Source organism: Lutra lutra, chromosome 1 (assembly GCF_902655055.1).
Source record: "Lutra lutra chromosome 1, mLutLut1.2, whole genome shotgun sequence".
Classification (NCBI taxonomy): Eukaryota; Metazoa; Chordata; class Mammalia; order Carnivora; family Mustelidae; genus Lutra; species Lutra lutra.
In genome coordinates this window covers 113,601,349-113,623,907 of record NC_062278.1, presented here as the reverse complement: position 1 = coordinate 113,623,907, position 22,559 = coordinate 113,601,349, and the positions used below count along the sequence as shown (strand labels likewise).

General features: G+C 40.0%; 1 protein-coding gene across 1 annotated transcript; it reads left to right on the top strand.

The window, feature by feature from the left end:
• Positions 1–4,091: 4,091 nt before the first annotated feature.
• On the top strand, positions 4,092–20,436 carry CLDN1 (claudin 1). Its single transcript, XM_047732939.1, has 4 exons — positions 4,092–4,548; positions 13,169–13,333; positions 15,546–15,630; positions 17,763–20,436. Exons 1-4 carry the CDS (start codon positions 4,326–4,328, stop codon positions 17,923–17,925), a joined length of 636 nt encoding a protein of 211 aa, XP_047588895.1. The 5' UTR covers positions 4,092–4,325; the 3' UTR covers positions 17,926–20,436.
• The last annotated feature ends 2,123 nt before the right edge of the window (positions 20,437–22,559 follow it).

The following is a 22,559-nucleotide window of genomic DNA, read 5'->3' as shown; positions in this document are numbered from 1 at the left end:
CTGTGACATTAAGTAGGATTCTGATAGAATCCAGGCAAGAAAAAGAGACTTTGTAAGACTTTTGTAAATGGCAGCGTTAGCAAATTAGAAATATCTGATGTGCTTGAAATAATAATAAGGAATAAGCCCATTTCCTGTGTTTCTTTTTTTTTTAAGATTTTATTTATTTATTTGATACAGAGAGAGCACAAGCAGGCAGAGCAGCAGGCAGAGGGAGAGGGGGAAGCAGGCTCCCTGATGAGCAGAGAGCCCGATGCAGGGCTTGATCACAGAACCCTGGGATCATGACCTGAGCCAAAGGCAGAGACTTTAACCCACTGACCCACCCAGGCACCCCCATTTCATGTGCTTCTTATGTACTAACTACCTTCTAAGTAATCCACATGTATGAACTTGCTTAACAATCATAACATGATGAAGTAGAGTTTTACTCATTTGAAAGAGAAAAAAATCTAAGGCCCAAGTGTATTGTACACATGTTCCAAGGTTACTCAATTAGTAAGTGATAGGACAAGCTCCAAAAGGTTGTCCTTATACCAACTTACACCCCAGTACCCTCTCAAAAACTGCAAGGTGATTCAAAGGACTATTTCAAGCAGTAATAATAGGTGCTCCCCAACAGTGTTTAGTATTGGTAACCTTCATGTTCGAACACTAAAATTCATGCTAAATTTTCACATCTGTACTCTGATCCATCTCTCGAACCCTGAATAATTATGGAACAGATTGTTTAGTTAGAAATGTGTCCATACATTCTGCTTTTACCTAAGAAGCCTGAAAAGTCAGTGTAAACATGCATTGCCACTGAAGGAAAAATTTACCTCCCAATGTCTTTCTTACTCTTATCACTAGTTTCTGAGAGAATGTCACACCACCCCTAGGGAGTGTGTTTCTCTGCCTCACTCTATGACCCTTCATCTCACCTCTATGCTCATCTCTGGGCATATCTCTCAAACTTATTCCTGGTTCTCAGAATGGTGGCTGAGGCCAGGCATCAGCCACAAATGGACATGGAGTAAACCAACGGACTCTTTGTTCTTTTCATCCATGACTCCTTCCCTGGCAGCAACACTTCCTCTGCAGGATCTGGATTCCTCGGGCGTGGATCTTAGTGGGCAGCAGAACAGATGGAGAAAGGACAGGAAGGTGCAGGAGAGCAGTCACAGGATGGAGTGCCTCACTGAGTAGGAACACATGATTAAGGATGCTTAAGCTCTAAAAACCTATGGTCCTCAGTTGATTTGGTTCACACAAAGAACTGCTGTAGGACTGTGCTTAATGGCTTGTGCCCCAGACCGAGGAGTGCAGTTTGGGATCCCAGAGCTGCCATTTAGCAACCATGATCCTGGGTGAGTGATTTGACATCTCTATATCTCTGTCACCTTCACGTAGAGGATAGGGCATATAAAAGTCTGAGCTCAATGCCTGGTCATAATAGCATGTTACCCACAAGGGTCAGCTATTATTACTTAAGTCATAAAGCTTTACACTTGGGCGACCGTTTAGAAGTTAATTCCTAATTTTGATTGGTAGAAAAATTGAGAGGAGAAAGGAAGTAATTTGTCTAAGGGGACATAGTAGATCTTCCTACTCAACAGGCCAGGATGTTTGCCATGCCATCACCCACCCTTTTAGAAACTTCTTGGTCACAGTGCTTATTTATGCTACATATATTTTTTATATTTATTTATGCTTCATATATTAGAGGCCAATGTTTGTCAGTTGTTTTTCCTCTTAAGTTGATAGATTTATGCTGAGCCATTATCTCACCTACCCATGCTGAGAGAAGGACAGAAAACTAGACAGGATTAGGGACGCCAGAGATGAGCATGAAACAGAGGGGAGTAAACAACATCCACCACAGCCTCACAAACAAGGCTGTGGGCAATGAGGTAATCAGTCTCACACAGCCCTGACATAAAACAAAAACAAAAACAAAAACACGGGACCATACTGACCACAAAATTCATACTTTCAGCTCCCTGCAAACTGTAGGTTGATAGAAACAGGTCCTCCTGCCAATTAAAAGGATCTGAGAATGAGTCTATTTGTTGAACACAAATCTTGCCTTCATTATTCCAATCTGAGCAACCAAGAAAAACAAATTTACAACAACTTTAATTCTGAATTGACTGGAACAACACCACCACCAAAATATCACTCACGTGGTAGTGCTCTAGCCCTATAGCAAATTCTGAGAAACTCGTTTGAGCTAAATATTCCTGAGGAATAGACAAATCAAACGTGAATGATACCCCCTCACCCACACCCACAGGTGCTCACAGAACATCCACCTGGACCTAGAAAGAATTACTAACTTCAGGTTCAGACTCTGGGGACTCAACCTGGATTTGGTCCTATCCTTCAAAGCTGACTGGGAGAATTTCTGGGGTCAGAATGATTGTTTTAATCTGGCTTACTCTGAATGAAGCCTCCTCATCTGGCTCATGTGTTCCCTCTTCATTGCTAGTCCCCAAATTCCCATGTGGATCTGTCCTTTGGTCTTTTGGACTTAAACCTTCCAACGCTATCTGGAGATAGCCAGGTGGAAATGAGATTGGTAGGGTGTTAAGGTTTTTTGAGGGGGAGGGTTGTTACTTTTATATAGATTTTATTTTAAGGGCAGCTTTGGGTTCACAGCAAAGTTGAGCAAAAGGTACAGAGATTCTCATGCACCACCTGCCCTCCCCCCAACACACACACATGCATAGCCCACCTGGCCTTTCTCCATCAGCATCTCCCAGGTGTCAGTTTGTTTTTCTTTTTTTTTTTTTTTTCCCTTTCCCCTCACTCATGCTCCAAACTTTTTTTTTCAGTTTCTTCCTTGTTACAAATGGACAGTTTTCATAGTAAATATGAGAACATATCTTGTTTTCTCCTGAGCATGTTTATTCTGCCTCCGATGGGCTTCTATCTTTACTAAAATCATAGAAGCTTCTCCTCCCATCACACTCAAACCACACACAAAAAGCAGTTGGGAAAACATTTCAATTATTCCAAACCACAAGTTCACTTCTGAGTAACGACAAAGAAGGAAGCTTTAGAAACCCATGGAGGGAAACTACAGACTCAGTCAGACTAAAACCTGAGGGGGTGGCCCCAGCCAGTGCCTGCAAAACGTGGAACCAGGATGCTGACTTCCTAAATCCCAGCCCAGTTCTCTTTTCTCTGGAGCAAGACTTTTTAGAAGCTCTCACATTTGATGAATGGTTGTCTGATAATTCGTTAATAAAACACCCTCTGGACATGGAGTGTGCCCATTGGCCAAATCCCTCTGAGAAGTAATCACTGCTCTGAGACAAAAGAGGCTAGTGTGAGTGAGTGTGTGTGTGTGTGTGTGTGTGTGTGTGTGTGTAGGGGTGGGTAGGTGGGTTGCATTTGTATAAAAGATGATCATAGAGCAAGGGTATATATTCAGGTCAGTTTGAGATGTAGTGGAAAGCAGAGTAGTCTGAGAGCCAAGTACAGATGTGCTACTAACTTGCTGTATGATCTTATGAAAACCCTGTTTCCCTCTCTGAGTCTCAGTTTCCTGATCTATAAAGTACAAAGATTTCTTCCAAGCAGCGCAGAAATACACGATTCTAGGAGAGACCATGAAAGGAAGAGGGGACAGAAGGAGGAAAGAGATGAACAAAAGGAAGAGAAGTGTGTGTGAGGGAGGCGGGGGGTATCTCGGGAATAGATAGAAAATGCCTTTTAATAAGAAAGTGAAATAAAGTTGCAAATGAACCCGTGGGTCTCCTGAGACCTCTATTTTTCATCCTTCGGAATTTTTAGTGTTTCCACATTCAGTCATTTTAGATAAATGTAGATTTAATGTATGGAAAGCTTGAGAAACCTCACAAGAAAAAAAAGAGGAAGAAAGGAAATGAGAGGTCCAGGACAGGAGCTCTCGGCAGATATGATCCTGCCCAGGGAGTCCCCACACCGCGGGCCGGCGGGACCTTCCTGCTCAAGACCCCTTGGCCATCACCGGCTCCCGCTCCCCGCCGCTTTCCCAGTGAGCCGCTCTGAAACCGCCAGGGGGCGCTGCGCGGCAGCCGGCGGGTGGGGGGCGGAGCTGCTTTAAATCGCGGCGCCCAGAGGGTTGGCGTCTCAGTTCCAGAGCCTGGGAACCGCGCAGCTTCTCGCGTCCCGACTCCAGCGCGGACCCAGACGGGACCTGGACTCAAAGCTTCTCCGGTGGCAGCTCAGGGAGCAGGGCTCTCCGCGCTAACTTCTTCCGCGCGGCTCCGTCACTCCGGGCAGTCCCCGGTGCGCACCTGCCAACTCCGCCTTCTGCACCTGCCACCCCTGAGCCAGTGCGGGCACCCAAGCGAGCCATGGCCAACGCGGGGCTGCAGCTCTTAGGCTTCATCCTGGCCTTCCTGGGCTGGATCGGCTCCATTATCAGCACGGCACTGCCCCAGTGGAAGATTTACTCCTATGCAGGGGACAACATCGTGACGGCCCAGGCCATCTACGAGGGGCTGTGGATGTCCTGCGTGTCGCAGAGCACCGGGCAGATTCAGTGCAAAGTCTTCGACTCCTTGCTGAATCTGAACAGTGAGTGCTTTCCCCACCCCCACCCCCGTCTCCAGGAACCTGAAACCCCAGCCCCCCAGTGGCTCCGCTTTGGAGTAGTGGCTACCTATTGATTCTGTGGTGTAATTACGTGGTTGTGAAACTTCAGTTGATCAAGTCTTCTGATCATGTGCTTTTATCGTGAGGAAGCGAGAAAGCTGTGGTTTGGGAAAAGAGAAGCCCTGGCCTCTGCTCTGTTTTTTCCTCTAAGTCGCCAGGTGACACTTTCCCTCTAGGTGTGGTTTCATCTTAAATTCCCATGAAGTGAGGTGGAGATTTAGTGGGTGAAGGCCAACCTCCAACTTGAGCTCTTAGGTTTTTTTTTTCTGGACATTGTAAAATTCTCTATAAATTGAAGAGTGGTGGGGTTTGGACAAGAAAACAGGTTGCTTTGAAAAGATTGGACCCTGGTAGCTTTTCTGGATTCTGTAATTAATAGGTAATCCTAAAGTTTTAGGTAAATTGGGAGAGGGGCTGTTAAATATATCTTTACTGAGTTTTATAGTAAAAGTCACATTTCTATGCAGAATATCCCAACCTAGTGTCTACTACTAACACTTGAGCTTGAATCTTTTGATTTATTTGCTTTTTAAGATCCAGTAAGTATGGGGAGGCTCCTTTGAATCCCCTCCTATGACTCCTTCAAGAAGCTTCTTGAGATTCCCCTGAAGGGTTTAGCTTTCAAGCCAGGAATCCGCAGAGGAGGCAGATAGTGTAGTGTTATTTTGGAAAGTGAAGTTGGGTGGCAGGTGGAAAAGGGTGACAAGGAAGAAAAGTTCTAACTAAGCTCCCATCATAATACGAAGGAGAGTGAAGGCACTGGAGAAAATAAAGCAGAGGAGACTCAGTTGCTGAAGGCAGAGCTCAGGCAGAGAGGAAGGTAGTGAGAGAAATGGTGGGTCTTCTCCAAGCTTCCATCTTCCTTAATTTCTATGTAACGGAATGTCCGTTCTTCTGTCAAGCTGAAAAGAATTATGTAGACAGGGCTATTTCTAGGGATTATGGGAAGAAGGATGATAGGATGGCCTTTTTACTTCTATTTTTTTTTTTTTTTTTTAGGTACAAGGTTATGAGTGACTTTTTAGAAATTCATTAAATTCCCACTTACTGAGGTCATAATAATTCATGGCCAGAGTACCTTCCTTGAGATACTATGTTAGTTGTCCTGCACGTTTGTCTGTCATGCCCTCAAACTAACTTGAAGAAAAGCTTCTTTAGTCTTTGGCTGGATAAACAAGACTGTCCACCAGCCCACCTCGTGTGCTGAGGGTGAGCCATGTTGCCATTGCTCAAGCTTCCTTCAGCTGCCCCGTCCACCTCCAGCCTGTGGTTTGGTCAATACCCATCCAGCTTAGAGTTATTAAATCTGTTCTGAATCTGTTTAAACAGCTTTCACACCTGTGGGATTTGGTTCGTCAATGTGCATGGTGGTTTGAGCGTTTTCACTTCAACTTTTCAAAGCTCCCATATTAGGATCCCTTTATACCAAATATAAGAAGTATATGAAGCACACCCCTCCATATCATCATTGAATCTCCCCGTGAAAAGATAAATGTGTGTAAGGAAATGGAGTCAGGCATTTTGGGGGTCATGTCGAGGACTTGGCAGATGGAGGAGGTTTTAAAGGCAATTCCAGAAACGTCTCTCATTCTTCTGACCAAAGCAGTTCATTTTCAGTATGTTTAAATAGGTTTCCTTTTACTTCCTTAGGTGACCAAATAGAAAGCATGACCATATTGATCCATGTTGTAAATACTCCGACAGGCCATTGCTATACACAATAATGTGTTAAAATGTTTTATTTTCATTTATTCCTGGTTAATATAGTTGTTACACTTTTTGAAGTATAGTAGAAGAACTAAACCATACCCTTTTTCCCCATACAGATTTTAGAGATTTCTTCCCTCTGATTTTTTTTTTTTTAACTCCAGATCTGATTCCTCTTTTTGTTTTGGTTAAAACCAGGGTTTATTCAAGGTGGAGCTGAGGCCTTTCTCTCAAAACTGTTCCCCAGAAGAGGGAGCCTTGACTCATAGGTGCTCTCCCAACCTGCCAATGACTCCTTGGAGGCCTTTGAACAGAGTGCAGGGAACCTGTCTCCTTTTCTCTGCCTGGAATGTGGTCCTCACTCCCCTCTGATGTAGAGACCTGGGGTGGTGATTCATTGGCTGGTTTTGGTGCAGTTTTGTGATGTCTAGAAGAAAACTGGGTTATCCTGGATATAAGTATCTTTCCTTGTAAAGGGTTGCATTCCAGGAAGTGCTTTTAGCTTCTAGCTTGGCTAGAAGTTTCCTGAGAGTGTATCTTGCTCTCTGCCAGTGGAGCCCACTTGGCATCTTAGGGTGGAGACAAAGAAATTTATCAAGGTTTCTAACACTAGATGTGTTAAGAGCCCTTGATTCCTTGCTCTAACTAGTGTCAGCTATAAAAAGCACATGACATTCATAAAATACCTAAAAGGTTATGGGTTATTTAAACCAATATAGGAAATGAGGTACAACAGAGCTCCTTTTAGGTGGTCCTTGCACAACAGTTTCTGAAAATGTAACCGAGAAACTTCCCTGGGGGGACAAAATATTATACCATGTGTTGTGGTTTTACTGTGGCTGAGACAACTTCATTTTCCATCCCAAGTATGCGATGTTGATTGACACTGAGGACTCCGGCAGCCGAGAGCTGGCGCATACGAAGGGTGGCACCAGGTACAACGGCAGTAGACTTTTTCTGGATTAAACTACATCTTGCCTTCTGTTGATCCAGTTCTCAAACTTTTGGCAAGCTTGTGCCTATTTTAGGTCCTTAGTTAATTGTTTCTTCTTGCTTGATTTTAATAGCTAAAGTTGTCTGAGGATTGGGCTGTTCTGGGAGGGTGCATTGTGGGAGGTGTGCAAGCAGAGGAGTAAGCATTTTGGAGGAATGTTGTAGGGAAAGTCCAAGCACCAGACAAATGGAAGGTTAGGCTAGACTCTCTCTAAGTCTCATCTAACCTTGAGATTCTGTAATTTGTTTATAAGCTCCTCTAGCCTGTTCTACTTGCTTTGCATGAATCCACATGTGTGTAGGTGTACTTAATGAGTATTGGTTGTCAGTGAGGTTTCCCAGCACTCTCCCCATGATGTCAGGCTCAGTCAAAGAGACGAAATCACTGACTTGGATTTGAAAGTCTTGAAAGTCCTCAAAGCACAGGCAAAGAGGAAGGCACCCACTTACACGTCCCTAGACTGCATAATGCCTGCCACATACTAAGGGCATTCAAGAAGCCATTGGTGTTCGAATGTGAATTAGTTCCGACACTTGGAATGATGGAACTAGAAAAAGAAAAATCCAAGTTTGAGGTCTTAAGTTCTCAATTCTCACCCTGGTTTTGCACTAACTAGCTATGTATATTATGGTAAGCCACTTGATTTTTCTGGGGTGAAGAGAAATAAAATAGAGCTTATCTTAGAAACCTTATTAAAACAGTACAGAGTAAGAGGAATGGGGAGATGAACCCACAGCTCACTCATCCACTCAATAAATGTAATCCGGGCCCTATTCTTGCTTCCAGGGATGCAGCTAAGATGATTTATAAGGTGTCAGTATTGATTCCTTCCAGTGTCAACATTCTTTGTTACTAATTGCCATGATGGAAGACAAAGAAGCAAGTGGCATAGTTTAAGTTTCCTTGATTGGAGTGATGAGTAGGTGGTAAAAGAGAAACATAAATTTAATCATGAAGCAGCTTCTCTAAGAAACAAGCAAAAAAGATAGCAAAACTACTAGGACCTCCTGAAAAGTGGTAAGTCCTGCCTCATCACAGACCCCTTCAGTTACTGACTGAGGTGGTGTATTGAGGTCATACCCATGGGCCAACCTTTTGTGCACCAAGAAAATAGAAATCCGAACAATGAGAACTCCTGAGAAACTTCGAAGTTGAGTCCAAGTGAAAAAGTCATGGGAATATGATCGTGTGACGGCCTGTGATGAGCTCACTGAACTGCAGAGAAGAGACTATGTTTGTTCTAATCACCCAATGGTCAGTTCATTTGCCTGTCTAATAGTTATTAAGGAACCACTCATGTAGAGGGACTGCATGAGGATGCAGGTTTAATTAAAATCAGTTTTGTTTGATACATACTATACAGGGTAATAATATAACTATATGGCCAATAAGTAGCATAAGCAACATCAGGTATTTATAGCAGATTCTGCTGCTTGTATATTTAGGCTTCTACCAATCTTTAAAAAAAAAAAAAAAAAGTTGATGTACTTGTCTGTGCTTGTCTTTCCACACTTATGTTGATTAACCCAACTGTAGTAGATCAGTAACTTCTCACTCATTTCTTGTCTTGTAAGTAGAGATCTTTGTAAGTATTTTTTCAAATTATACTTTCAGGTTGAAAGTGGTGAGAACTCCTTAGGGGGTCTTTAATCTCAAGATTATCAGTCTAGCTAAATGTAATTAAAAGACTGCCTCCTCTCTCTTCTGCTGAATAATGATGGGAGACAATAGTGGAACTTTTTGAATGTTTGCAAACGATTTTCTCCACAGACAACTTTAGTCAGTGATGATAATTTTGTAGCGGCATCTCTAAATTTACAGGGCTAGGAAAGGATCATATTTGCTTCTAGAGTTGATCCAATTAGACTAGCTCAGAGTTAATAATTCAAGGCTCTCCTGTATCTCTCTGGTCCAAAATGTTATTGTGTAGCTTTCAAATATTTCTCAACTTCTCTACCCTGCTCATCATCATTCCAATAGGAGAAAAACTTCATCTTGGAAGCTCATTCAAAGCAGAATTTTAAGATTTTGAAAATTAAAAGAAAATAATCAAGTTAAGCAAAAAAGTATGATTTTTTCCTCCTTGTATAAGTTTCTGGCTTTTAATGATTGAAACTAAGTTTGGCTTTATATAGCAAAATTTTGTTATCTCCAGGTTCACTAGGGAGGCATTTCTCAGTAGTATATCAAAGATTAAGCTAACCATAGGAGAGTAAGTATTTTTCCCTATAGTATTAGTGCAGTTTTGAAAAATTAAAAACATGTGCTAATTTGAAATAATTGAAAACAGGTTGAATAACCCATGTAGCCTGTCAGGTTTTGTTCTTAGTGTTTTAGATTGAAAAATATCTGGTCCAAGACATCAAGGAGCTCACAATTACATATTTTAGATCTTTGACTTAAAAGGCTTCCATAATACCTTAATTTGAAGGATTCATCTGATTCCAGCTTAAAACTGTGCAATTTAGATTCTATCTCCACATAAAACCCTCATAACTTGTAACACAACACTTGCTTACTGTGACTTTGTAATCCATTGTTACATATTCCTGACTAGTGAGTTTTCATGTTGTTATGATTCTCACCCTGTTTTTTGTTGTTGTTGTTTTTGTTTTCTTAACATCCTCCCCACCCCTACATATCACTATAGTTCAGAATTCATCCAACTGTCTCGAGTGGAGCAAGATGAGATTTTTGTGTTTGATGTCCATCCAGTAGTATAAAAAACAAAGAAATTTTTAAGTCAAAGGATGTCAAGATATAGATGAGAAATACTGCTTTGCAAAATAATGCTCTTGCTTGGGGCACCTGGGTGGCTAAGTCCGTGAAGCAGCTGCCTTTGGCTTGAGTCATGATCCCAGCGTCCTGGGATCAAGCCCCGAATTGGGTTCCTTGCTCTAGCGGAGCTTCTTTCTCTGCCTGCTACTCCCCCCGCTTGTGCGCTCTTTCTCTCTGACAAATAAATAAACAAAATCTTTAAAAAAAATGCTCTTGCTTTATCATATTTTTAAAAATGAAGCACGATCCCCTGCTTTAGATGACTTATATGATTATATGACTCCCCCCCCATTTCCTCCATTATTTTTTGTGCATTACACAAATAAGTCATCATTCTATAAAGAAAACATAGGGTTTTGTTAGTGAACAAAACAAAATACCTGCTTCGTTCCCCCTTAGAGACTTTGTGAACAAGGTGGGAAGAATAAAATCGGTATGGCATGAATCATGTGTGCTTTCCTGGAGAACCTGAAGGGGAAAAAAATCAGAGATGAAAACTTGAATGTTAGATCATTCCAGGTGAGCACAGATGGAGCCCTGGAGTGGTTTATCTGTGTGTGCTCCCTGCCTGGGTGGTTTTGTGCAAGTCTGACTCATGGGACTGAGAGGCCCCATAGACTCCTCGTGAAGAATACCTTGTGATCCGTGTGCTCAGACCTGCTGGGCTGGTGGCCTGCTGTTTTTACATGAAGTGCAGATCAGAATGATTATTATAGGAGCTGGATCGGGTTGGGGCTCTTACAACTCAAACAAAGTGGAAAACTTGGAGACAGAGATCAGAGATTAACAATAAAGGTGATTAATAGAGGTTGGAAAACAGTGTTTATGAGGAAAAACAAAAGAAGTGGCTGAGAGATGTGGAAGGCTATGTGTATTTGAAGGGTTAGCATAGGAAGAATATTTACTAATGGGTCTCTCTCTGCTGAAGGTAAAAATCTTGCTACCCATTCTTTAAAACCCTACAAGGACTTCTGATTACACTTAGAATAAATGCTGAACACCTTACTCTAGCTCTCTAGCTTGCAAAGCCCTGTAGGATCTAAGCTTTCTAATGCACCTCATTTTGTCATATTCTGTCACCTTCCAGTAGAGTGACCAGATGTCCCCATTTGTCCAGGATTCAGGTCCTTCTTAGGAGGCAGGACCTGTAGTTTTAAAACCGAGACAGTGCCAGGCAAACAGACGGCAGTTCAGCCTATCCTCCTGGCATGTAGATTATTTTTGTGATTTTTAGTATTTCTCCTTCCAGCATTCTTTAGCCTGAAATGCCTTTCTTCTGAGGGATATTTAGGACCAAATCTGAGATGTGTGTTGTGTATTAGAATTTCATTATTTTACTTTCCAATTTCCTGTCACGTAATGATTGTCTTGGCAAAAACTCTTGGTAAATGAGAAGACAGGGCACGCCATAACGGTGGATTCCTTGGTACTTTCCTCTTCTTGCCGCAGGATTGTTTGTGATCCAAGGAAGAAGTTTTATGCTAATCTTATAAGCAGCTTCAGTTCCTGGGAAACCCACGGTGCATGGAACATGTGTTTTGATTCAGCAGTTTTTACAATCCCCAGGAATCTTATGAGAAGTGTGTGGGTAGGGTGCATGTATGCCCCACATGTTTACAAGGAGCTGGATATGTGAGGGGAGTGTCTCCATTTTGCTGTTTACTTAAATCAAGTAAAAATGTATCTTGGCTTCCAAAATCTCTCTCAAATACAGTGAAGAAATACTTTTGATTCCTCTTAGAGGTTATTGTGATTTTAGCAGAGATTGCCTGGTTATGGCAAGGATATAAATATTAACAAATTAAAATAGAATGTCTTAGAAATCTCTAGAGCTAATAATGATTGGTAATGTAAGTTTGCAACCCTGAACGTCGTAAGACTGAGTTTAGATATCAATTTAATTGGGAAATACAGAACCTTGCCACCATGTTGGCCACTTTTGAAGACCATCAGGAAGTAAATTGTTCCAACTTCCTGGTTAGAGATATCATCATTCACACTTTACATAATAGAAACATGGTCCCAAAGAATAATAAGTAGCTTACCCAAGATAGCATGGTTTGTTACAATGTAAATACCGTTTATACATGGAAAAATAATTGCCACCTGTAAACACTGTCAATAGGATAATGATCTTTACCAGAAGGAGGAAATAAATCTAGAATTAATCAAACTCATTTACTAGAGTAGTTTCAGCTCATTTTTTTTAATCTGTGCCTTTATACCACAATGATAGCATCATGTGTTTATTCTTTATTAAACATACTGGCATAATCTCCCAAAGCTGACTATATCATGATTTAGTACACCAATGACAATAACAGGAAAGCAGAAAATTAGTGTAATCTTGAGAAATACTACATTAAATTATTGTCTTCTCTTTTACAATATGACAGTTTAATAGTTTTGAACACTGGTGATATCTCTGAATATGAAACTGCCATGTTCCAAAGTAACATCTCAAAGGTTATTTTGTTTTGTTCTAAGAAAATGGCATTTATATCCCCCACCCCCAGGCCACTCACTGGAGACACAGATGTTACTTATCCAGCCATGACAATCTTTGAGAAATTCATTACTTATCTTCCAAATTCACCTGTTTTGTTATTTTCTGAGGCTTGACGACTGGAGTATAAAGCTGTTGACTATTACCAAAGTATATTGTAAGCCATTTTAATTATAAATGGTTTAACATTAAGGATAATACATATGATTGTTGTTTCAGAATTAAAATACTGTGTTAGTGAGGATTAAAGATATATTAGTTCTGCTAAACCTATTCAACCAGATCATTAATTATTTTTCCAGAGGATTTGAAGTTCATATTTAAAACATAAAATGTGAGAGCTGGAGGCTTCTCATTCATCAGCCAGCCAGGTGTTTGTTTCTCTGGAGTGGAAATTGTGTTGGTTACCTGTGGAAACATCATTGGAGCTGGGGTCTTGTGACTCCTAGTTCATTTTTATCTTTTCCATACATGATTGAAATATGCATGGCCTTCAATCACTCTTCTCTGGTTGCCCTAGGCATGATTTTTACATGTTCTAAAATGTTTCCCACCAGGTACATTGCAAGCCACCCGCGCTTTGATGGTGATTGGCATCCTGCTGGGACTGATAGCCATCTTTGTGGCCACAATTGGCATGAAGTGTATGAAGTGCTTGGAAGACGATGAGGTGCAGAAGATGCGGATGGCTGTCATTGGGGGTGTGATCTTTCTTATTGCAGGTAAGAGAGGCCCTGTCCCCTTCACCTTACTAATCGGTCTCTGGCATGGGTAAAGACCTAGTTTGAGTTTCCTTACATTTTATTGGATGCATTGCCCTTGGATTGATTTTTTTCAGTTCCTTTAAAATCTTGAAGACATAGAAACCTTGTCTAGTTGACTTGCACATTCTCAAATAGGACCAAATGAAAATCTGAGATCTGTGCTCACGGTGGGCAGCTCTGTTCATTGAGGTTCCGGGTGCCAACTAATTTGCTAGAACCAGTCTCCCAGGTGAAGAGGGATATTTTCTATTTAGCAAGCATTAAGGAACGATTCTATAAAATTCAGAAAATTTCTGGAGTGTCTCCATGAACATTATGTGGCAAAGATGGGGAGTTATGACAGAGAACGTGAAGAATGTGTGAATCACACAGGTCTACGAGGAGTGGATGGATTCAGGATTCTTGGAGAAAGATGAGGACAGCCTTCCAGATAGGCAGATCTGATTCCAGAATAAACAGGTGTACTATAGACAAGTGAAGTGATGGCCAGTTGGAGTGGAGGTAGAGTATGGAATGGTGGGAGGTTAGGTTAGATGAGTTAAGAAAGAGAAAACCTTGATAAAGGAATGAAATTATATTTTCCATAGAAAATACGTATGTGTTTGTGTTTTATTCAAGTGTTGATTGAGGAGTTACATATGTGACCTTTGAAAAATGAGTATCAGGAAAAGCCATGGATAGTTCCATTATAAAACCCTAAAATAAGGATGATCTTATATAAGATAGCATTATGTGTGCAGATAAAAATGGTATGTGTGAAAATACATAAAATAATAGAGTTTACATTATATAAGCACATATACAGTATATTTTATATACAGTCTATTGTTTTTGAAAATGAGATCAGTGATATAATCGACCATTAGGAAGAGCTAGAATTAGAATTTTTTTTTCTCATTTTCTCTTTGGAAAAAGACTTTTTAGGAGCCTTTATCCCAGCATTGTATGTGGATTTAACCAATAATGAAGGAAGAGTGCCTGTGGCTTTGCTAAAGATTTGGTTAAAGGGATCAGTCTTTCCATTTTTTCAAATTAGCTCTTGACAGAAAAAGTATGAATAGCATTTCATTCCCAATGGTTTGATCCCAAAGGCTGTAAATAAACATACAGCATAGCGCCCTTCCTTTGCTTCCCTGCTTGTAACTCCCATAAGTGACTACAGCACCCCAACTTCTGTTTTAGGGACTTCCTAGAGAGTAAGGGTGGCAAGTTCCAGAATATTCTCATGGTGTATCTAAGCAGCCCAAAGCAGTAGTGTTTTCTGTCAAGTATTAGAGGCAATTAGATTGGACTGGGTTTTGTTTTTTTTTTGGGTGGGGGGGGTGGAGAGGGAGTAGCATGGAAATATTTAATCTATTTATATTGATGATTTTGTATAATTACTATATGAAGAAGTTATTTAGTTTCCCTGGATAAGAAATATTGAGATATTTTTGTACTTCTTATAAATGATAGAAGTAATTATGTTGACTAAGTAGTTTCCTGGGTATTACTGAAATACGAAATGCATGGGAAATTGAGAGGATGCTGTATAAACTGCTCTGATGTGATACCTCAGCAAATCTCTAGGCAGTACCTGGCATGTCTGGCCAGCAGGGCAGTAGGATTTGGGTGGTCTGGTCCATACTGAGACAGCTCATGCTCCTCCCTGCTATCTAGGTGTTTACTTTCCTTTTGCTTCTGCAGAACTGTAAATTTTGAATTTTGGTCAGGAAAAATGTAGATGGGTTTTCACCCTCCCTTTTGCAAGTGACTCTGTGTATACTAATAAGGACTTTGGTCTTATCAAAAGTAGTTTAGTATACTAATGTGTAACAGTATCTTTGAAGGAGCTCTTAACTGACATCGGCCTGTTGAACTGTTTTGAAAAAAGCATTATAATTGTCCATGACTTTGGACTGTAAGTGAATTAGGTGACATCATGAGTATAAACTATGCCCTACTTCAGCCTAATATTTTTGTCTGTCTTAACAGAGTATTTGGAATAAATCATGTCCGAATCTCTAATCTCCCTAAGTGAAAATTATCTAAATCAAAACTGACTAAATTAAAAATGTCAGCACTATTGATGAGTTTTAATTCTTGTAAAATGCTTATAAATTTCATGGGCTGTATATTTATGCTCATTGTTTCATAGTGACCAACAGTATTTTGTTTTTAATTTCTGTAGGTCTGGCTGTTTTAGTTGCCACAGCATGGTATGGCAATAGAATTGTTCAAGAATTTTATGACCCCATGACCCCGGTCAATGCCAGGTAATGCTATTCATGTGTAAAATAGTTTGCTCTCTTAGAAAATACCCTGTTTAGGGGCGCCTGGGTGGCTCAGTGGGTTAAGGCCTCTGCCTTAGGCTCAGGTCATGATCTCAGGGTCCTGGGATCGAGCCCCACTTCGGGCTCTCTGCTCAGCAGGGAGCCTGCTTCCCTCTCTCTCTCTCTGCCTGCCTCTCTGCCTGCTTGTGATCTCTCTCTGTCAAATAGATAAATAAAATCTTAAAAAAAAAAAAAGAAAGAAAATACCCTGTTTATCTCCTACAAAGTCCAGCCAGTGCCATAACTTCTCAGATTTGCTTTCTGGAATTTTGTGAAATTTTAGTCAAACTTGAAAATAATCTGAAAGTCCTGTGACTCATGTTAAAATGAGCTTGGTAATTGCTTTAACAGCTTATATCTATGACAAAATGCACTTAGAAGTAGTAAATTTCCAAGCTCTGTACTTTCCAACTGTATACTGGACCTTTTTTCTGGTTCATTTTTTTTAAATATCAATAAAGATGTTAACATATTTAAAATTTCCTTTTTGTGGTATGTCCCAATACTTCCAACGCTTAATTAAGTGATTTTTTTTATAACTTAACATCATGGTTTATGATTGTTTGAAAAAGATAGTACTATTGTAGAGGTTAATGAATAATACTTCATTCCCAATAGTTTAATTTTATCTAGGAAAACAAAAATTTAACTTATTTATGAAAAAATACATTGAAATGCCACTTTCAAATTTTATGTTCCATCACAGCTATAAAATTGGCTTTGCGAAAATCATTTTTATTTAAATTGTGATTTGTGGAAGTAAAAGAGCTGATTCTGGGCTCTCCTGTAACAATACTCCTTGATCAGGGCCAAGGCTCTTTGTGTCACTGTGTTCACATCATTAAAGCTAATGACTTCATTAAGAGTCAGAATGTTAAGGCAGAATTATTATTGGTTGCGTGCTAGGATGAATGGATGCAGAATCCCTGTGGTTAGAGAGAGAAGGTGTGCTTCTCTTCATATAATCACCTACACTGGAGAACGTATACTGGAGTGATCGTGATCGTGGTGGAGCCTTAGATCTGTAAGGCTTACAGTATAGGAACTGAAACTGCAAATGCTCAATAGGCTAAATTTTTACCAGTAATGTATGTGAAAGCACTTTATAAATTGCTTGGTACTGTCCATGTGTTATTTACATTGTCTCCCATGATCCTGAAAGCAGTCCAGTGAGGGAGAAGGGATTGTCATGCCTTAAGAGAAGCAGAAATTGGGGCGGCTGGGTGGCTCACTGGGTTAAAGCCTCTGCCTTCAGCTCAGGTCATGATCTCAGGGTCCTGGGATCAGCAGGGAGCCTGCCTCCCTCTCTCTCTCTGCCTGCCTCTCTGCCTACTTGTGACCTCTGTCTGTCAAATAAATAGATAAAATCTTTAAAAAACAACAACAATAACAACAACAGAGAGAGAGAAGCAGAAATTTAAGGTTGGGAGGTGAAGTTACTAGCCAAGAGTGTAGCATTAGAGAGTTTGCATCGGGACTCAAGGCCAGGCCTGCTCTGTCCTACCATCTTGCCATCATTCACAGAGTCTCTCCGCAGGAGGCCAGCTCCATGCACCCACCTATATCAGCTAAATCCAGAATGGTCTATGGATTGCTTAGAAGTCTTTTTTGTGATTTCTGATCTCAGTGTATAGAGATACCTTGGATCAACTATTGAAAATTTCGTTGGTCTCCATCACTTGCCAGCAATTTCTTTATAGGATATGGTTGCTACTTGGCAATAGCATAATTGTAAAGTTTTAGCCTGGGAATCATGGTCCAAACTCGACTTCTAAAATACATAAACACACTTCACAAGTCTCCTACATGTGATGAAGTCTTAGGATATATTTGTGTGATTACCCTGGTGTTGCAGACCATATTGCCTGAGCTATATTGCAGGGCGCCTACAACTGCCATGTGAACATTCTGGTGTGTCCACATTCATGAACCTTAGAGTACCTCTCTCAGGGGACTATGGAGGATTTTTTTCCCAGTGGGAAAAAGTATAATGACTATGATGTTGATTTCCTTCCTTAATTATATTACAAAATTCCCAATGATTCATTGACTAAAGTAATGCACTGTCTTTTCAGGTATGAATTTGGTCAGGCTCTCTTTACTGGCTGGGCTGCTGCCTCTCTCTGCCTTCTGGGAGGTGCCCTACTTTGCTGCTCCTGTCCCCGAAAAACAACATCTTACCCAACACCGCGGCCCTATCCAAAACCTGCACCTTCCAGTGGGAAAGACTATGTGTGACACAGAAGCAAAAGAGACAGCAGCTGTTGAAACAAATAGAAAGTGGACATTGAAATACTGTCATTGACATTAGGACTTTAGACTTTTGACTATTGTAGTATGAACTACGGTATTGCAAAAAAGAACAACAAATGCAAAAACAAAAAAAGTTATTTTTTTAAAATACGCATTGCTAAAAATGGCTTAGTTTTATTTTATCTCCTTTCCTCAATGCAGGAGGGAAGCCTTTTCCATTTTTATACTGCTTCCCACTGAGTAATCATCTCAAATGTGGGGAAGGGGAGCCCCTTAAATATATATATAGATATGTACATATACATGTTTTTCTATTAAAAGTTAGATAGCAAAAACTCTTATTATGTTGGTACCAGTATGCTTAAAATATATCTAAAAAAAGAAAAATATATTTAATTCTATATTGATTTAAAAAGCAGTTTATCTGGTATATTTTTCTTTTTCTATATGGATACGTATATAATAGGTGAAATATTATTTTCCCTCTTTCATCAGCTTTTAGCATCTTTGACAAAAGACCTAACCTGCTTTACTAAGTATGGATTTTTTTACTTCTTCACATGTGGCTTTTCATGTGCTTCTTTTATATTATTTTTAATTATGATCTCATAGCATGTGCTTTCATCATCCTTCATGCCTTTTTTTTTTTTTTATGAGGTTGAGCTTAAATCTTGAATCTGATAACACATTTCATAAGCCTACAATATAATTCCGAGAGTCAGGAAGAATCTCTTGCAGATCAGAACTTTGGGAGCATGTCTTTCTGCAAGACCAAGATGATATGTTCCTGTTGACCTTCCACACGATTTCTGTACTCTGACCTACAGTGCTCTTGTTTGCTTTGAAAATATTTGTCGGATTCAGTTGCTGTGTGCTGCTTTCCCAAGTGTTGTAACACAATTTTATTGGCTGAGTTTTTAAGCTACTTATTCACAGTTGTGTATGCCCTCAAACTATCTTTTTCTCCCTCACCCACCTCAACTGTATTGTTTAATCCGATGTACTTATCGTGTAGTTTACCCCTTTCTAGAGAGAAAATGGCTCCTCTGTTTGGTCTGAATGAAGTATTAGACTTCCTGTAGTGATAATCTGATGAAAGATATTCTCTCTCTAACTGTAAGCAAGTCACTTAGTCTTTCTCCTCTTTTCCCATCTGTCAAATTGAGATAATGACACTTAAGCAGCTGGTAGAGGCAGTGTGAGTATTAATTAGTTGATGTTATGCTCATTCTTTGAACATGAACCATGCTTAAGTAGTGTTTTCATTTGCTCAGTTGGCGGTTAAGTCACAGAATCAAACCTATGCACACGTTTTTATATCGGTTGGCACCTTCCTTTCTTCATTGGCCCATCTCCTTTCTACGAACGGTGTCTAGCATGCTTTTGGTTCTCCGTTCCATTTTAACAATTGCTCTTAGTTTTCCTGACTGAGAAATTGCTACTTCACTCGAGCAAGATGATGTAATGGAAAGGTGTTGGCTTTGGTGACTGGAGACCTGATCTGAGTCTTGGTGCTATCAATTACTGTTTGAGTTTCAGCAAGGCACTTGGCTGCCCTAGATTCAGTGCCTCATCTGTAAAAAGGAGATTGTAATTCTTGACCTGCCTACCTCACAGGGCTGTTGTGGGGATCCAGTAAGATGGGATACATGTAAGTGTGGTTTTAAAAGGTAAAAAAAAAAAAAAAAAAAAAAAAAAAGTATACTGTTCTGGGGAAAGAATTAAGGATTTAAGTGAATTGGTTTAGGATTGCTTTTCAAATCCTTGAAAGGAGAGAAATTCTAAGAAATGGTTTTCTTGCCTTAATCTCTCATGTGATGAGACACTGAAGTGAAATTCGCCTTCTAAATGAAAAAGATTCTAAGGAAGTCTTAGTTTCTTCAGTGGGTGTGGCCTGATGCTTTTTATGGCTAAGCTTTTCTCCTTTCAGTAATGCAGACCTTACACTTAGAATGTAGACGTGCAAGCATCAGCAAAGCCAAGGTACAGAAGACTTTTTTGAATTAAAATAATTTGCAAGAGTATTCAAGGTGAGTTTCTGTTAAGTGATGCTATTAGAGGTGTTGCTTTAGCTGGCAGGGAGCACTGCTCAAATAGGTAGTTTGGGAATGGTAATTCATAGTGAAACCACATCAGGGGAGTTATCCAAAGGACTGCATCATATGAAGGTATGAATCCATAAAGTTTAGTATGTCTTCCAAACCTGAAACTCTATGTTCTTAGAAGGTATAATTCAAAGAGTCTTTGCTACATACAAAGGTTCTAATGATGTCTGAGTGTAAATGCATGGTGGTTACTGGTTGCTAAACTCTACAGAGAAATTGATAGTCCAAAATGGCCAACAGAATTGGTACACCAGAATTCATCCAATTTTGATATTTTTGTATTCTGCTTCTGTGCCTGGAAACAGACAAGTTTTGTAATGGGAATTTGTATAAAGCATTACTCTTTTTCAATAAATTGTGTTTTTTAAATAAAAAAAAAAATAAACCCTTAGCTTGTTTTTCTAATTATTTATTTCAAGATCACCATGCTTGAAAGCTGCTGTGGTTTGGGATAGGATCTGACTCACTTTATGAACCTGGGAATGCACTATCGTGCTTCTGGGCTATCTGTCAAGTAACTGAGTAACTCTGCCCACTTGAATGTCCTATTTCTCTCAAACTGAGTTTCTTCCTCATCAAGGCTGGTGGTGATAGAAGAGAATGCCAAGAGAAGTTGCTTTATTTTCCTCATCCACAAACAGTGGGTATGCTACAAATGATGACTAAATGGTAAAAGAGCCAACTGGAAAGTATTGTCCAAGCTTAAGGAGGGTGTGTTCCTCAGAAGATAGAAGAGTGACAGACGGTAGGCTAGAAATCCATTATTATTTTGGTAAAGGTTATTATCAAAACTACGTCCAAGGAAAGCAAGTGATGAAACACATTCACTCATTATCTGAAAATATCATTAATTGATAAACCCTTAATTGTAGCCTCTCCCTGGGCAATTTTCATATTAAAGAGATAGGCTTGTCAACAAATGATTATGACTCTGTGTGGAATTTCAGACATCAGCAGGTTGTATGAGAGACAAAGGTCAGTTTGACTTGAACTAATTAAGCAGATGCATCAGAATCCCCCTGTTTCTGCAGAATATAAGTCTCGGGGGGTGGGGTCCAGGCCCATGACATTTGAGAGGAAATAAAATACCTAAGTGCTCCTACAAGAACTCGTAAGAGAAAAGCCTGGATTGTAAATCATACCAAGTAGGCACACACTTTCATGTGAGCTCATCCTTATTGGATGCCATTATTCTACAAACCATGCTGTTCCCCTTTCCTCATGTAGGACTTCCTATGTGGATGTGTGCCCCAGTTCAGGGAAAACTCCATGCCATTTTTAATATTTCCCATCTTCAAGCTTGTAGCTAATCCTAATAAAATCTGGTAGTGAATTCTTTCCCTTCTTTTTGCATGTAGCAGAGGGGTAAGATTTCCTAGTACCCTTCTCTCCCACCCCAGACACATTCCATGTGCCCCCAACTTGCCCTAAAATCTCTACAATTAGCTGGTGCCATGGAAACTGACAGAAGTCCCTACAGATTCTAGGATGGTGTGGGGACAGCTTGTTGAGTACAAAAATAATCAAAAACATTCTCAATGCTCTGAGCCTCTGCAAACCTCATCCATTTTGTATACTCGACTTCTATTGGCAGGTTTTTCCAACATGGCCAGTATTGGCAATTGGACATGAGATAGGAATTTATTCATTTAATATTTACTAAACATCTATGATAGGCCCAGTGCCATTAAATGTAGACAAGGATAAATGATGTAGGAAATGAGCAGGACCCTCTGCTGGGCCTGCGCAGGGTGAATGATGTTGCGTAGGAAGAGAACTAACTGGAATCTGCACTGATTCTGCCATGGGTCAGCCACAGTGAGCTGTGGAGATCTCCATCCCTTGTTTTTCAATCTGTAAAATGAGGAGTTTGGCCGCAGGCGGTGGTTCTTATCCATAACAAAATCGGAATCACCTGTGAAGTTTCTAAACTTCCCAATTCCAGGGCATTATCCTAAGTCACAGCAATCAGAACCTCTGAGAGGAGGGTCGTAGGTAGTAGCTTCACAAGAGATTCCAGAATGCATGATCTGGACTATAACCCACTGGGCTGTGTCATCCTTCAGCATCAGTGATGCATAAAAATTGTTCTGGGCTAAACACATACCCAAGTACTCCATAGATTACACTGTTGTCTACACCCTTCCTCTAATGCTATGGTTTTATTTTCTGCCTTTTGTTGTTGTTGTTGTTGTTGTTAGTTTGTTTTGGTGAGAGGAGGGAAGGAGTTAAAAGGAAGTGGTTTTCAGAGACTACTGTTGTCTTTTTTAGTAAATAACGTATTTTCTTGTCATTTTCCATAATTTTAAATTACCTCCCCAAAATGGGCATTAATACAAGGCAAATTCTTTTTTTTTATTTTTTAATTTTTATTTATTTTTTTGCAAATTCTTTTTTTAAAAGCTGACTTCAATTTAACAAATAATACTATCTTAAGAGGATAAATGATTATAAAGCAGAGTCTGAGTTATTTTCCTCTGTTATATGAAATTTTCAGGGAAGTCCTTAGCTAAA